A 15323-nucleotide genomic window follows, 5' to 3' on the forward strand; every position below is an offset into this window, starting at 1 on the left:
CTAGTGGCAGAACAGTGTATTTGTAAACTCACACCACTAAAAACTGGATTTCGATACCCATGGTGAGCAAAGCACAGAGAGCTACACAATGGGCTATATAAAGTACAGTTTGTTTTTGTTTGTTTGCTAAAAGTTTTATTACCCTTACCAGCAGTCTTTAAAATATATAAACTTTAGTTTCATTACCCATGTATAAAATTTATATCTAGCTCAACTGAAATCACTTTAACCCATTCTAAAACAAAATATTATTGATATACTGTAGAACAGAACAATGCTATGCGTCTATCACAAACTTACTGAGATAAGTCTTTGGATTTACAAAGATAAAATTAAGGTTTCGGCTATCCTTGTTGGACACAGCAGATAGTCTGATGTGTCTTTGCTATAAGAAAACACAAACACATACTTAAGTTGTACACATTTTCAAAATTAGTTTTCAGAAGTTCCAACTATCGATGTACAGATTCCCTCAAGTAACACTTTAACTTACCTATTTTTAAATCATGCAAGATTCGCGTTTGCTAATTGGCAATTAACCGACGTTTTGGAAAAGAAGGCAGCACGTGACGTCCAAGAATAGAGAGCTATCTTTTTCAGTGAATCAGATAAAGGACAACCGCATCCTAGATCTTAATTCTCAGTGAATACGGATCTTTAATGTGAGGTACGTCTCATGTGCAAGCTTAGCCTTGTTTATTTTATTTTTGTACTTAAAGCCAGGTTTGTATATATGAGATTTTGAGGTATCTCAAATGTTCCAAGGTTTTTCTAAGTATTGCATCCACACTTTCAACAACCTTTTGGTAATTTTTGACTTTAACTTTCAATTTGAATTATTGAGACCTTTTAAAAGTAACTTGATTTGGAATTTATTCACTAAAGACAATTTTTTGAATTAATGTTTATGGTCAGTATTATTTTTTATTATTTTAGTTGCAAGTTTCGATTATTTCAATCTTTTAGCATGTCAGCAGTAAATTTATGGATTTACAACGCTAAAATCCAAAGTTTATTCCCTGTAGTAGACACAGCAGATATATGAATGTGGCTCTGGTCTAAAGCAAATAAACAAAGACTAGTGTGTGTGTAAATTAAACTTAAGATTTTTTAAGCTAATTCTGAACATCATGTAATAAACTAAACAAAGTTAAAGTACATTCAACAAAATAATTATCACAAGATTCGATCTTAATTGTGGATGACCTCATAAAACGTGGTGATGCACTTTTTACTAGGAGTCAGACATATCTGGATGGTCCAGCATTCAAAACCTGCTTCACACTTTCAACAACGGATGTAGCTGGCAGCCTTCCTTCTGACCAGTAGTTCAATATTAAGGATGGTTATACCTAAATCCTAGAGGTGTCTGACATGTTATCCACTGAATCCACGTATATGAAAGATGTCATACGTGTTAAATATTCCAATTATAGTTAGTTTATTTTTCTTTCACTGAAAAATTGTTCTGGAAAAGTAAACAGTGAAGAGTTAATAACTATGAATCATATTATGATGTATCATACAGTGGTCATCTTCAGTTTTAATAGTATACATAAAATAGCTAAAGTTTAATATAAAACAGCTATTCTGATGTCAAAATCAGCCAGAAAGTAACAGCAAACAATATTTATAAATTAGAGACTAACCAACTAAATCATAAAAGTTTTAAAAACAATGTAATACGAATAAACCAATATCTTTATCTGTGATGTAGAATAAACATTATATACAAGTCAATAAGTAATTGACTAGATTTTAAAATAGGACGGTATGCATCTATGTATATCCTGGGCTTCCACTAGAAAAATAACTCTCTTAGCCACTGTGGCTAAACAAAGTAATTTTCTTTTATCCACAATTTCAGGTCGCAAAAAACTGTGTGGTGCGTGACTTTTAATATGCATCAATTCCATCTAGTAAAAAACAGTTGTAATTATGTGAAAATCTACAAGACATTAAGTTTTGTACTATTTTTTTATTCCCCAGCAATCTTCCCCGCCAAAAAAACAACAAAACAAATAAAATAACAAAATAAACATGATAAAGAGGAAAATAAAGAGACACATTTCTCAAAATAAAACAGAAACAAAAAATGACTTAAAACTAGAATACGGTAGTATGACTAGTAAGTAGATAAATCCAATGGCAGCTCTTCAGCCAAATCATTCTCAACAGAAGATGTAGTAGAAGTTAACACCTGAGGTTCCAAAGCACATTCCTTCAACGGGGAATGGTACCCACGCCTGTCTTTGTGAGTGACCCAGTATCTGAATGCAGAGTCGAAGTTACAATGATCTAAAGGTTTGGACTCCATGGATAAGTTCAGTAGCATTACTGTCTTGGCCACAGACAGACTGCTGAAACATCTGTTTTGATGCTGTTGTACCTGCTAATTCCCCGCTCACAGTTAGCAGGTGTAACTGGAATTATTAATCCAATTGCTGCAAGCTGAGACAGATTTGGAAAAGTTTGACGGGTCTGGTGGATGTATTCCTTTTAGAAGCTCTTCATGTTTCTGTTTTTGTAAGCATCCTGTTCCATTATGTTCTTCAGTAGCAGCCATTCATTCAGTGCTTCATCCTCATTGACGAAAGGAGAGAAGAGTTGGATGAGTTTCTTCAGATCATCCTCATCAGATACTGCTCTGCTGTGACATGGGCTAAATATTGAAGAAAATAACATGATGTTAGTGTCTGGAAATGCAACTTGTAGTCTTGTGACCACCTCTTCAACAAATGACTCAGCAGCTGATCTGTCTTTTCATGTTGTTTATCAATATCTTTGATGTCATGGTCTCTGTAAGAAGTGTAACCACTGGCATCAGGAGCTTGTAGGAGTTCCTTCAGTGCAGTCTCTGTGTAAGGACCAGGGATGTGTACCAGCGATTGAATTGACCCATCAATAATTGCTTTAGCCTGATCATAAAATAAATCAACTCTCTGTAGAGATCTTGACAAAAGCCCAAGAATGCCAACAGCGTCAGCCAAAAAATGTGTCATCATGACAAAGCTGTAACATGACATTTGCTGGACTAGACCATTTAGCAAGGCTCGGCCTGGAGTACCACGTTCCATTGCTACGACCTGCAGACAGCCTGCCACAGATGCAATACAGTTGACTAGTGCTTGGACAGAATCATTAAAAGAGAGCCATCGTGTGAAGAACAGTTGCTTGATTTTGTTGCTTTTCTCTCCATGCAATGCTTTGCTCTCTTCCCGAAGTCGACACAACTTGGGGTAATATTTCAGGCTTTTTGCAAACTGGTTCAAAATTGAAATGTACTTCACAAGGTACGGCACCTGGTTTGCTGCCTTTTCAGCTGCCAACTGTAATCTGTGTGCCAAACAATGACTTGTTATTATCCAGGGGCATTCCTCCTTAAATTTTGTAGCAACACCTGTTTTTATTCCCACCATGACATTTGCACCATCAGTTGCAAGTTCAACCAATTCAACATAAAACAATCTTCGATCTGCCATGACTGAGCGCATTGTGTTGTAGATAGAATCAGCCCCAGTGTTGGTCAGCTCACGCACAGCAAGGGATCGACTTGTAACCTCACCTAATGATGAAATATACCTGATATAAATTATCAATATCGAGGTGTTTCATGCATCACTTGCTTCATCTGCTTCAAGAGCAAAAAATGAGAAAGGCGATGCCCGATAGTCTGCCTGCATTTCATCCTGAACTACATGGTTTAGGACACTGTACATATCATCCAGAGACTGGCTGTGGGTGTATACGAAGCTCTCTGTTCCACTTTGTGACTGAGTCTGTAGTTTCTTTAGAGAGGTCACTCCCTTATTAAAAATATATATAAGAAGTTATGTTTTGAAATAAGACCACCAATTAAAGTAATAAACAAAGATATTTGGAAGAGTTGGCCAGCTACTTAATTTTTGATAGATATTTTCAAAATGTTTCACTTTTAGAAAATTGTCAAATTGCCTTTTGTTTTAAGAAAATACTGTAGAAAACAGAAAGTATCTTATTAATACTAGAATGAAGAATATTCTTACATTGAATACTTGTAGTGAAAGAAGGGAATGAAACTTCACAGTTCGGACGGCTTCCTTTGCTTGTACAAGTAATATGGCCATCTGTGTCTGAATGCCATCTTTACACCCCACATACACATTCACAGCAGCAGTTGACATGCCCTTCTTCAAAACTTATGATGCTACTGCACTGCGATGATCTTCTGACCGTGCATGCTTCACCAAGTCGTCTTTTTAAGGCTTAGTAGCAGTTTTCCCAGTGATAGCATAAATATTTGTCTTCTTGTTGTCCCTGCATAATTTGCAATGAAATGTATTTTGTTGAGAAACATGTTTCAACCAAGGAAACTGTGAAAACCAAGTTTCTTTAAGAACTCTGTGAAAATTGCGGGTATATTTTTTTTCACACCGACAGTCTTATCACTGCTGCAATATTCAGTTTCTTCGGAGTTGTCTTTTCTTTTGGAAGTGGATTTCCCACCATCAGTTGATGTTGTTGCTTCGACCTTCTTTTGAAAAAAAAAAATTGATGTATCTAACTGTTTAGACGTCTCTTTATCTGATCTAGGAGTTGTCATGAACTCAATTCAAACACATGTCAAACAAAACTTGGGATTTCCACTTTGATACAGACCATATGTTGGTTTGACGAAAGTCAGGTTTCTGTACCACGGACAGAATCAAACATGAAGCATAAGAAATGAAAATAAAAGAAATAATTAGCACAGCTGAGTAATACTTTTTTTTTTAAATTTGTTAGTTGTCATATTCCCTGAAATCATAAAAATACATATATAAAAAAATATAGATTACAGTCAGTGGTAGTTTTTAAAGACGTTTATTGTTTCTTCAACTCGCTGGGGAGCGCCTCTGGTCATTTGTCATCATTAATGGCGTGGATGGCAATAAAAACCACGAAAGCTGTTAAGACCGAAACTTGAGCAGAATAAATAAAGGAAAACCATCCAAGACCGAAAATTATTATCTTTCGCCACTGTGGCGAAACTAACACTAAATTTTCTGATATAGGCTGTTTCTTTTCGCCAATGGCGATGTGACTAATGGCTAGCGGAAGCCTAGATATCTATACACATAACTTTTAAGTTTACCGAAAATAAAAAAAAATAGCAGCAACATACTGAAAATGTGCAAAACATCATTAACAATATAACATAGATTTCAGTGATGTCGAGAAACCCACTTGTTGAGAAATTTATATGCAAAAACGGCTCGTTTGGGTTGAGAAAATATTACTACTACAAATGAAAAAAGCCAACACAATTTCACAAACACTTTATTCCTACCTACGTAAAACTGACTCACGCACACCACAAATATACGGCATCCCCAAACCTCATAAACCAGATTGTCCATTACGACCAATAATGTCCACATATGAATCGTTTAATTACAATCTTGGTAAATACATAGCATGGGCATTCTCCAAATATGTAACATCAGCCAGCTCATTCAAAGACTCTTTTAATTTCAAGTCTAATCTTAATCAACTTAATCATAAAGCCTTAATGGCCAGTTTCGATGTTATATCCCTCTTTACAGAAGTTCCAACCACTGAAGCCTGCAAGATAGCCTTAGAACCTAACCTAACCATCCGAGACCCTAACCCAACTATAGAAATTCCCAGTAACCAGTTAGCAACCCTCATAGAATTCACCACGATAAAGACAAACTTTATGTTTAACAACCAAAACTATATACAAACAAATGGCCTAAGCATGGGCAACCCAGTATCACCAGTTCTAGCCAATATTTTTATGACACAAGTTGAAACACAAGCAATTAACACAGCATTACATCCACCACTATACTGGTACAGATATGTAGATGACACGGTTGCGGGATTCAAATGTCCAGAACACATACTTAATTTTTTTCAATCACATTAACTCTATACATCCCAACATTAACTTCACATGTGAACAGGAAGAAAGCAATCAAATATCATTTCTGAACCTCAAAATTACAAGAACCGACACACAATTCAAAACAGAAATCCACCGAAAAATCACCCATATTGGACTATACATTCCTTGGGACTCAGCACATGAAACAAAACAAAAACTCAACATACTAAGAAACCAAATAAACACAGCCATAAAACTATGCTCACCAGATAAAATTATCGATGAATTAGACAAAATAACACAATACTTTATCAACATCAATAAGTTTCCTCCACAAACCGTAGAAAACATTATACGAACACACCTAGACAGAAAGCAAAATCAACCAACTAAAGTAAATATATCTCACGAATCAAAAAATCACGAAACCATATACTGCTGTATACCATATATTCCTAACATCAGCAAACAAATAACCAACATTTGGCAAAAACTAGTAACAAAATATGACATTCCAGTTAATACCAAATTTATTCAAAAACCAGGCACAAAACTGAGGTCTATACTATGTAAAAACAACACTGACAAACACCACACCAACATTATTTATAAAATACAATGTGATAACTGGCACGACTTCTATATTGGAGAAACAAGTAGAAAAATGGAAACCAGATTCAAAGAACATAAAAAAGTCACCTTGACACTGCAAGTCAAATAAACACAACATAACCATATAAAACACTCAAATACTAAATAAAGAAACAAACATAAACAAACGTAAAATTAAAGAAGCCTTACTTATACAACAACTTAAACCCAAAATAAACCAATATAAAGGAACGCCTTTATACCTATATTAATATAATAAAATAAATAAAATTATATATTCAAACATCTAACACCGCCCTCTACATTTCGACACACAGTTACACAACTCCTTTCAAACATGTGGTCAGCTTCCGGTCAGTTACCTCTTTCTTTGTGAACCTGACGATGACCGAAGAAGGTGGAAACGTTGTTCACTCTTCTATGTAAAATATTTTCTCAACCCAAACGAGCCGTTTTTGCATATAAATAACATAGATTTCATCATGTAGAATATGCAAAGTTATCTTTCTCTACAATGAAATAGAAATATTTAATTACCAACACAAGGTAACAGTCATACTCAATTTCTTTCTAACAAACATTACCCATGATACACTATGGTCATAACCCCACATTTTATGCACTGTAGACGCAAAAATGAGGCAATGATAACTGATCACTTTTTATCACAAACTTTTCCTGGATCTATCTTTTGAAAGACAACAAACTACTTCAAAAACATAAAATTATATATTTTTATTAAACTCTCAAATTGTCTATAATGTTTTTTTTTTGTTATACAAGTAATAATGCAAAAGTGAAAGCACTTGTTCCTAGTTGTTGACTGCTAGTTTTCTTTGTTTTATTGTGATAGTTCCAAGAGTGTATATATTTCTCTCTCTGTGTACTCTGAGAAAAAGGATCACAGAGTTGTTCTATAGCTGTTACACTTTTACTTCATGTATACACTTTACACTTCTATTGTTTAGTTGCTCATTTATTGGTTCTTCTGGTGTCCTGGCTACCAGTCCTTATACTATCTGTTTGTAAGTTAAGCATTTATATTAGTACATGAACATGGAGTTATGTAAATAGTTTACTCAGTTATTGAACTCAAAAAAGTCTTTTTTAGTCTGCATTGGTACCTGAAAAGAAGAGCTGAAATCAGTTTGTTTATAAGATATGTTAATCAGTTCCTTAACTCTCTTATCCATCATAATTTATGTTTTCATAGATTGGACAAAAATTGTGCCAATTTCTTTTTGAATACGTTATAAAGTGCTGTTGAAGAATGGTCTACTCTGTCCATTTGAGTTGCCACTACTTTGTCAACAGGTTAGGAGGATAAAAATTCTCGCACAAATATTCTCAGATTTTAGAAGTTCTTGATTAAACATTTTTCTATTAAAATAATACTGTATTTATTTTGACTAGGTTTTCTTTAAATATAAATAGTATGACTATCAAAATGAGAAATATTTCCAATTCATAACCGCATTTAATCCCATAGTAACACGATTTAGTATTTCAAGTTTTTCTACTGAAGACAGAATAAGATTGTTTAGTAGTGAAGTTTAACAAATTTTATAAAAATAGTTTAAGTATTCAACATCAAACTTAGCACAGAAAACCTTTACCAAACTGTAGATCTTTGAGGTCATTAACAAATTGAATACTATTACCACAGACTCATCACTAATACACACCTTTAGAAACTAAGTTAAATATTTTTTTAGAGTTTTTGTACATACCTAATCTAGAGACAATGGATTTGACTAGACAACCTTCTTTATATATCTTAGAGGCACTGTATGATATATCTTGGAGTAACTCATCAAATATATGGTTTTGTGAACAGTTTCATAATTGATTCCTTATGTTTTAAAGTTGATTTTTATTTATTTGCAGGACCAGCATCAAGTACTTTAAAAATCTAACAGAAACATCTAATATGTACCAAGCTTTCTTAAAATAATATACTTTGTCCTGATGATGACATCTCTTTTCTCAGGTTTGTTAATGAAAATGTTAGTATTGTTTTATTGTTTTATAGATCAAATACTAGAGAGAAGTTATGTTAAATGTAAACAAAAGATTATACCACATATTAGATGCTAAAACAAATGACATACATTCTAATGTTACTTGTGTATTCATCAAAATAACACTTAACAATAAATACCAAAAATCATAAAAAATATCCAGATATTTCAACAAAATGTTAAAATATGAACCAAAACAGACAATATTCTAAAATCCGAGGAAAACATTCATCATTTCACGTTCAAAAGATATAGTATTTTATATGTAACTCAAAAACTTTAAACATTATCAATTTCATCAAAACATTTCCACTATTCTAATGAAACAGAATAATTTATTTGGTCAGTTAAAACCCTAACAGATCAAAATGTTGAGTATATTTACCATTCTTACTCTATATAACAAAATATAAGATATATTTAACAAAGATTAAAATAAATTCTTTAATACAAACTGTCACTGCATATCATGCAAAAGAGAATTCTGAATATTAAAGAGGTATGTTATCAGACTGTCCAATCCAACCAGGTAGTTTGCATCTTTCTCATGTGATGTGAAAACATGAGCAAAATCAATCATTCGAACATCACAAATGAAAGACATAGTGCTGTCATGCAACAATGATTCACAGATGTTGGATGATAAACAACATACACTGCAATATTCTGTGACAGAATCATTGTCCTCACTAGTACTTTTACTTCCAAAGCTGCCTTTGTTCTGCTCACAAGATAAATTAGAATTCATGGTTCTCTCACAACCTATTCTTTTTGTAGTATTTCCTTCGTACACTAGCAACAAGGAGCTACTATAAAAAACAAAATGTCTTTGATGTAAAAACCAGGATCTGATGGAATGCAGCTTGTGTAAGAAGAAGCATAGAAGCACCCAAGGCTTTGGTCTATCTGGTATATTCAAAAACATTTTCAAAGCTGAAAAAGAAAAGTTTTCAGAGTAATAAAAATAACCAACTAAGGCAACATATATTTATTAGTCAATAATAAATGTTTGTAAAACAGATCAGTGAAAAAATGTTTATCAAAAGCAGCACTTGGGGAAAACATTCTTTTTCAAAACAGGACATTTTTAAAGAAAGATCGTTTATATACGTGTATGTATATCATCATGATTTTGTATGTTTTTAAACATTTTGCAACTGGCTTCAGATGGATGCTGAGATGAAGTAATAATTTTGCCTTTTATTTTTCATTTATCTGAAAAAAAGATTAAAAGAAATTACAAATATTTATAGTTGGAGGTAGAAAAAATATTAAAAATGGACAAAAATATTCAATGCAATTAAACCTGTTAAGCATCAATGCAAGCCAAACTGGCTCAAAAACTAATCTAAAGGCTTTCTTAAACCTAATTTTAATTTTTTGTAAGTTGAACTACAAGATGTTATAGTTTGTTTTGGGAAACTATAAAAATGAGAAGTTGTCAAATTGCACTTGGAACATAAAATAATAGCACACAAAAAAAAAGATTGTCTTATACAGCTCTGCAATCAAGAAATTAGTAATAGTTGCTTTATAATTTCTTAAGAAATTAGTTTGGGATGTAGGAACTGAGCTTTAGCAAGTTAATATAAAATTGCTAAACTTCAAGAAAACTGAATTTTCGAATTATGTTTCACTGGTTTTTACCTGTGTTTAGATATCTGTTTTACAGTTACAAAGTGTTATCTAAGTAAGCCAGATTACCAGAAGATTGTAACCTTAAAGCTAATCCACACCAAAAGTGTACAGTAAGCTGATAGTGCACCAGAAAATTAATTGCATGCATGCTGTTAAAAAAAATTAAGTATCTTCTTAAATTCCTGGAAGATGGAAGGTTTTAGTTTACTATAAAATGAAATCTGAGGTTCTCTATGGCCTAAACTACATTAAATGAAACTAATATTTTTATATCAATGTGCTTAAAATTGTTCAAAAAATATTAAGGGCCAACACAAAAACAATTTTTTAAAGATTAAAACAAACCTTTTCTTAATCTGGAAAAAAAACCTTTATGAAATATTTTGGAAATTAAATTTACACATTTTAATTCTGCACCTCATAAATATAAGTTATTAGTAAACATAAAGTAAATAACACAAATTTCGCATGTGATCATGGATACAAAATTTTAAAAATGTCACCCACAGTAAAGCAGATTTTGAAAAAGATAAAACTAAACTTCTTAACATTAAGCATACACCAGTTGTTTAAAGAACCATTTCTTTAGGAAGCATATGTTTAGAAGTGATCAGAAAATTCCTCTTGGCTGAAACATGAAGCAAAAAAATAACTCAGCTAATGAAAATTCCAAGAAACACATGTATAACTAACACTAGCATAAAGTGAATTTTCAAAATTTACAAGGGATAGACTATGAGAGTTAAAATATGGTAAAATAGTATTCATATAATAGAACACTTATTGGAGCAAGCACAAAAGTATTGGTAGTACATTGCACAAAGTGTTTTTAAACTTAATGATGCATTTACACAACTATACATTATTGATGCTATGCTCTTAAACCATAGGCATTAGTCAACAACTCACTTTGAGGACAGAAACTGTCCTTACTGTTAGACAATTTTTCTGTATTTTATTTTAAAGTTTAATAAAAGTACGTTTGTAAACACAAGTTCAATTATGGAATATTTAGTTTGAATGGCACTCTCACAAGTTTAGTAATATATAAATTATTTTTCCCTATACATTTTAGACTGTTTTAAAACTAATGTACAACAAATATTTGTTATGTAAGTTTTACATATTCCTATTTATTATATTCCATATTTATGCATAATGATTAAAATAATTTAATTTCTCTATTACTATAATGACTATGGACAACAAGGAACTCAAATCCAGCCTTTAACATTCAAATTTTTATCAAGCCTTCCCTTAGTCCCTCTTAAGTTTACTGCTTCCACAAGATTTGACAGTAATCAATTCCAAAGCCCAACTATCTTATTAGAAAAATAAAACTGTCTTAGTTGAAGATTGTTCATACTCTACCTAGCCTTACTATTCTCACCATTAAGTTTGAAAAAAAAGAAAAAATTAAAAAATGGTGCATTGACACTACCCATTTCTTTGACAATCTTAAACACCTCAATAAGATTCCCTCCAACTCTTTTTTTTATTAAAGAAAACAATTCAAGATATGACAATCTTTCTATCTCATGCATCATCCTAGCAGCTTTTATTTATACTTTTTCCAATAATTCAATATCCTTCCTCTGATAAGAGTACCAAGACTAATTTATACAATGAAATTATAACCTCTTTACACTTGTATCAATATTTATTTAGATAAAATATAAAATCCTATTTTATTTTATCTTAAGCTTGGATGGCTTAAGAGACTAATGAACCTTAATACCAAGATCTTTTTTTTTACATAATACTGTTAAGATTATTCTGATAAAAATTATTCTTAGAATCCAAATTGTATGGAATCCCACATGTGTTACCTAGTATTTATTATAATTAAAAATAATCCACCATTTCTTTGTTAAACTCAAATCCTTTTGTGAAAAAGTAGTACCATTCTCACAGTCAGGAAAATCTAAAACTTCAATGTGACAGCAAATATTAAAGAATATTAAAGAATCTATTCACCATTCCTTTACCCATGTCACTAATATAAAAAAAAAAAGGAGCAAAAGTCGTAGCACTGACAACAGAGGAACCACACTTGTGATATTAATCCAGTTTGTCCAAACTCCATTTATAACAACCCTCTACTTTCTTCCTTCCAGTTACTCTTCCATTTAGTTAAATAATTTATCCCCCATACCCCCAGAGTTAATTTTAAAGTCTATTTCATACAGCACCTTGTTGAGTGCTTTCTAAAAATCAACATACAACAAATCTACAACTGTACCCTAATTGACATAAAAAATATCAAAAGATTTTTCCTTAGTGAAGCCATGTTTACTATCCAACAAATTTTAAACTTTGTTATATAATATTTAAAAACAATCAACAAGGCAGTCATTAAGTTTCTTTTATATCTTGGTTATAAAGAATCCCACAATTAAAAGTGCTTTCTCAGAATCTATGGATGTTGGCAGAACAGTTACTAAAGCATCAAAAATTAGATCAAATTTTGTTTGTTCTCCAGTTTTTTTGAGCACAACAAAATCTTTTTCAAGATGTTTTACTCTTGTCTTCATGAGATTTTTTTTTCCTTATCTTTTCTATCACCACAACGTTTTCCTGTGAGCATCTGTGAGTTGTTTGATGCTGTGATAAAACACCATCCTTTGAATCTGATTCAGAGTGAAACTCACTAGAACATTCTGCTCTCACATGATCAAACATTCTTGCTAGTATCTTCTTTGCCAATGCTAATAAATGTTGAATTTGCCATTAATGATGGTAGTCTTCCTTGTCTGCTTTCAAGATTATTGCATGGCTTCCAAATTCAAATATTTTATAAAACCAACCAATATTTTGCTCTTCCTTTCATTGATTCTTCTGTAAAGAAATTCCAAATTTTTTTTTTGGATTTGATAACTCATCTCATGAAGAATAAATGTAGATACTCCCTCTGCACTTAAAAGTTGCACCTCTGGTTTCTGACCTCTCTTCTCAAACTTCTACTGGCTGCAGTGTTGACACTATATCCCTAATTGCTTCAGATTCCCTTTCTGTAATATTTTGTTGAATTATATAATTAATTATAGCTTTAACAATAAATATCTTCACTTCCAAGAAACATTGTAGTATATCGAAAAGCTATTACACCATATTTTTGAGTCAAGTTTGAACATAATAGTGAACTCTCTTTCTGTTATGCTATTTATCATCAACAACTGCAAGATTATCTACAATTTTTTTCATTGTTTCCTTCCTTATGAACATAGCTATTTTATGTTAAACAAACTTCCTTTTCACATCAATTGACTCACTGTCATCTTCAGCAAAATGCTTGGCTGTAGCAGGTCTCACAATTGAATGTTTATTCCTTAGTTGATGGATCAATCCACTGGTGGACCATCCTCTGCACAAAATTATAGGATTTCATTGTTTACATTTTCTGGATTCTTGCTTTTTAAGTTGTTCAAAGTATTGCAGTGCAACTTGGTGCATCATTCATGCTGTTTGTTAATTAAGGGTTGTAAACTTGTGGGTCAGTAACTATCTACGATGATAGAAGCACAATACAAAACTTGAAAACATCAATGGCAGCAACAATGCAAGATCAAACATGGCACACACACAGCATGCAGACACTCTCACTTGATAAGAGGAAGATCAAAACTCCCTAAAGCACTGCCTTATTCAGGCACCAAACTGTGCACTATGGAGTAAAAGTATTTCAGCTTATATGGCAACACAGACTGTCCTATATGATATGATGGTATTTGAAGTTATGAATGACTGTTGATTACATCACAGAAATGAGGTTATGTAGTCTAATAAATTAAGTATTTTTGAAGTTTATAAAAAAAATGCCATTTTTATGAGCATTTACAAGGGTGTAAAAAGATAAAAAGAAGTACTGTTGTTTTTATTGCAAGGGAACAGAAAATTATTTGTGTTTCACAATTTTTACTAGGCTATTACAATAATATCACATTCTACTTACTTTTAGTATACAGGTAAATTAATAATAATGGCAAATATACATATAAGCTTAACCACTTGAAATGATAAACAGCATTAAAATAATACAAAACTGATAATTAGTTGGTTTTTCTTCACCCTCTTCCAATTTGAGATATTTTTTAATAACAGTTAAGTATTTTACACAGAAGCCAGTGGTTACACATAAAAGTACTAGAAATATTTTTTTAAATGTTTTGTAAAAACTGGGAATTCCAGGAGCAGGGGAACATGTCCCAGGATTTATAACATACCATGTGGGATCCCAGTTGAGAAACACTACTGCCAGCCCCTTGCTAAGAATCCTGTATCTCAAACAAAATTCAAGTCTATGCACACCTATACTTTACTTTCATTTTAAGAATACTTTGGCCTTATTTACTAAAAAAAAATCATTTTGTGTTTATATATATTACCTAAATTCATCAAGTAAGAATGAAAACAAAAAGTAAATATGTAGGGGAGAACAACGGAGTGTGTGAAAGACCATTTTCATGAGACACAAGCATCTGTAATGACACCCACAATGAGCCAGGTGTTAGGTAACAACTACATCTGCTGTTGTATGTTTTTTTAGATATACTGTCATAGCAGCTCTGCAGAAAAATGTTATCTTAACAGTGTGCACTGGAAAGGGATAAATGGATGTAATATGTTCAATAATACCTACTCAATGCAGATTTTGAGTAAACATTCCTTGTAAGGCAGTACTAGCCACTCAGCAGAACCAAGAAATACCAAACATAATTAATATAATGTTAAGTTACACACAAGAGCCTCTGGAAAATCCAGAAAATGGTATTCACAGGATAGGGAAAAACCAAACATACTTGAAACTGGCTAGTTTTATAAAGAATAGTAAATGAGTGCATTAGATGAAGATCTCTGCAAATGATAGAGAGGTAAGTAAAGAGAAATGGAGAGCAGATACGGGATTACAAAATGTGTGCCACAAATCCCTCAGAGCCTGTTGAAGAGATTGAAAGAGTAGAGAGAAACCATGGTTTCCAAAACAGAAAGAACCTCTAATATGTGAATAAAATGAGAATGAAAAGCCTTTAATAATTAGACTTCCACAGTCTGATGATGCAGGGTAGATGGCTGGGCTTGCCATGTATGAGAATCAAAAACTCTCATGAAAATGTGGACGATGCACATGATCAGAGGGACGAGAATAGGCAATAGATTGAAGACAAAGAAAATATAGAGTATGA

General features: G+C 32.4%; 2 protein-coding genes across 7 annotated transcripts in view; both read right to left on the bottom strand.

Moving 5' to 3' along the window:
* Positions 1-1958: 1958 nt before the first annotated feature.
* Positions 1959-7062, bottom strand: LOC143229389 (zinc finger protein 862-like). The gene is made up of 2 exons (XM_076461656.1): positions 4026-7062; positions 1959-3806 (listed from the first exon to the last, which is right to left on the bottom strand). Exon 2 carries the CDS (start codon positions 3492-3494, stop codon positions 2622-2624), a length of 873 nt encoding a protein of 290 aa, XP_076317771.1. The 5' UTR covers positions 3495-3806; positions 4026-7062; the 3' UTR covers positions 1959-2621.
* A 139-nt stretch (positions 7063-7201) lies between these two features.
* The window catches only part of Ipk2 (Inositol phosphate kinase 2), a 31526-nt gene continuing 23404 nt past the window's right edge, over positions 7202-15323 (bottom strand). For all 6 annotated transcript variants that reach the window (XM_076461649.1, XM_076461651.1, XM_076461650.1 and 3 more), the window contains exon 6: positions 7202-9435. In XM_076461649.1, the coding sequence (XP_076317764.1) occupies positions 8960-9435 (476 nt within the window). In that variant the 3' untranslated portion in view covers positions 7202-8959. The remainder of the gene's footprint in view (positions 9436-15323) is intronic.

This window comes from Tachypleus tridentatus, chromosome 10, assembly GCF_004210375.1.
Source record: "Tachypleus tridentatus isolate NWPU-2018 chromosome 10, ASM421037v1, whole genome shotgun sequence".
Classification (NCBI taxonomy): Eukaryota; Metazoa; Arthropoda; class Merostomata; order Xiphosura; family Limulidae; genus Tachypleus; species Tachypleus tridentatus.

Coding starts and splice junctions, on each gene's coding strand:
- LOC143229389 (XM_076461656.1), bottom strand. CDS start 3,494: ATGCGCTCAGTCATGGCAGATCGAAGATTGTTTTATGTTGAATTGGTT.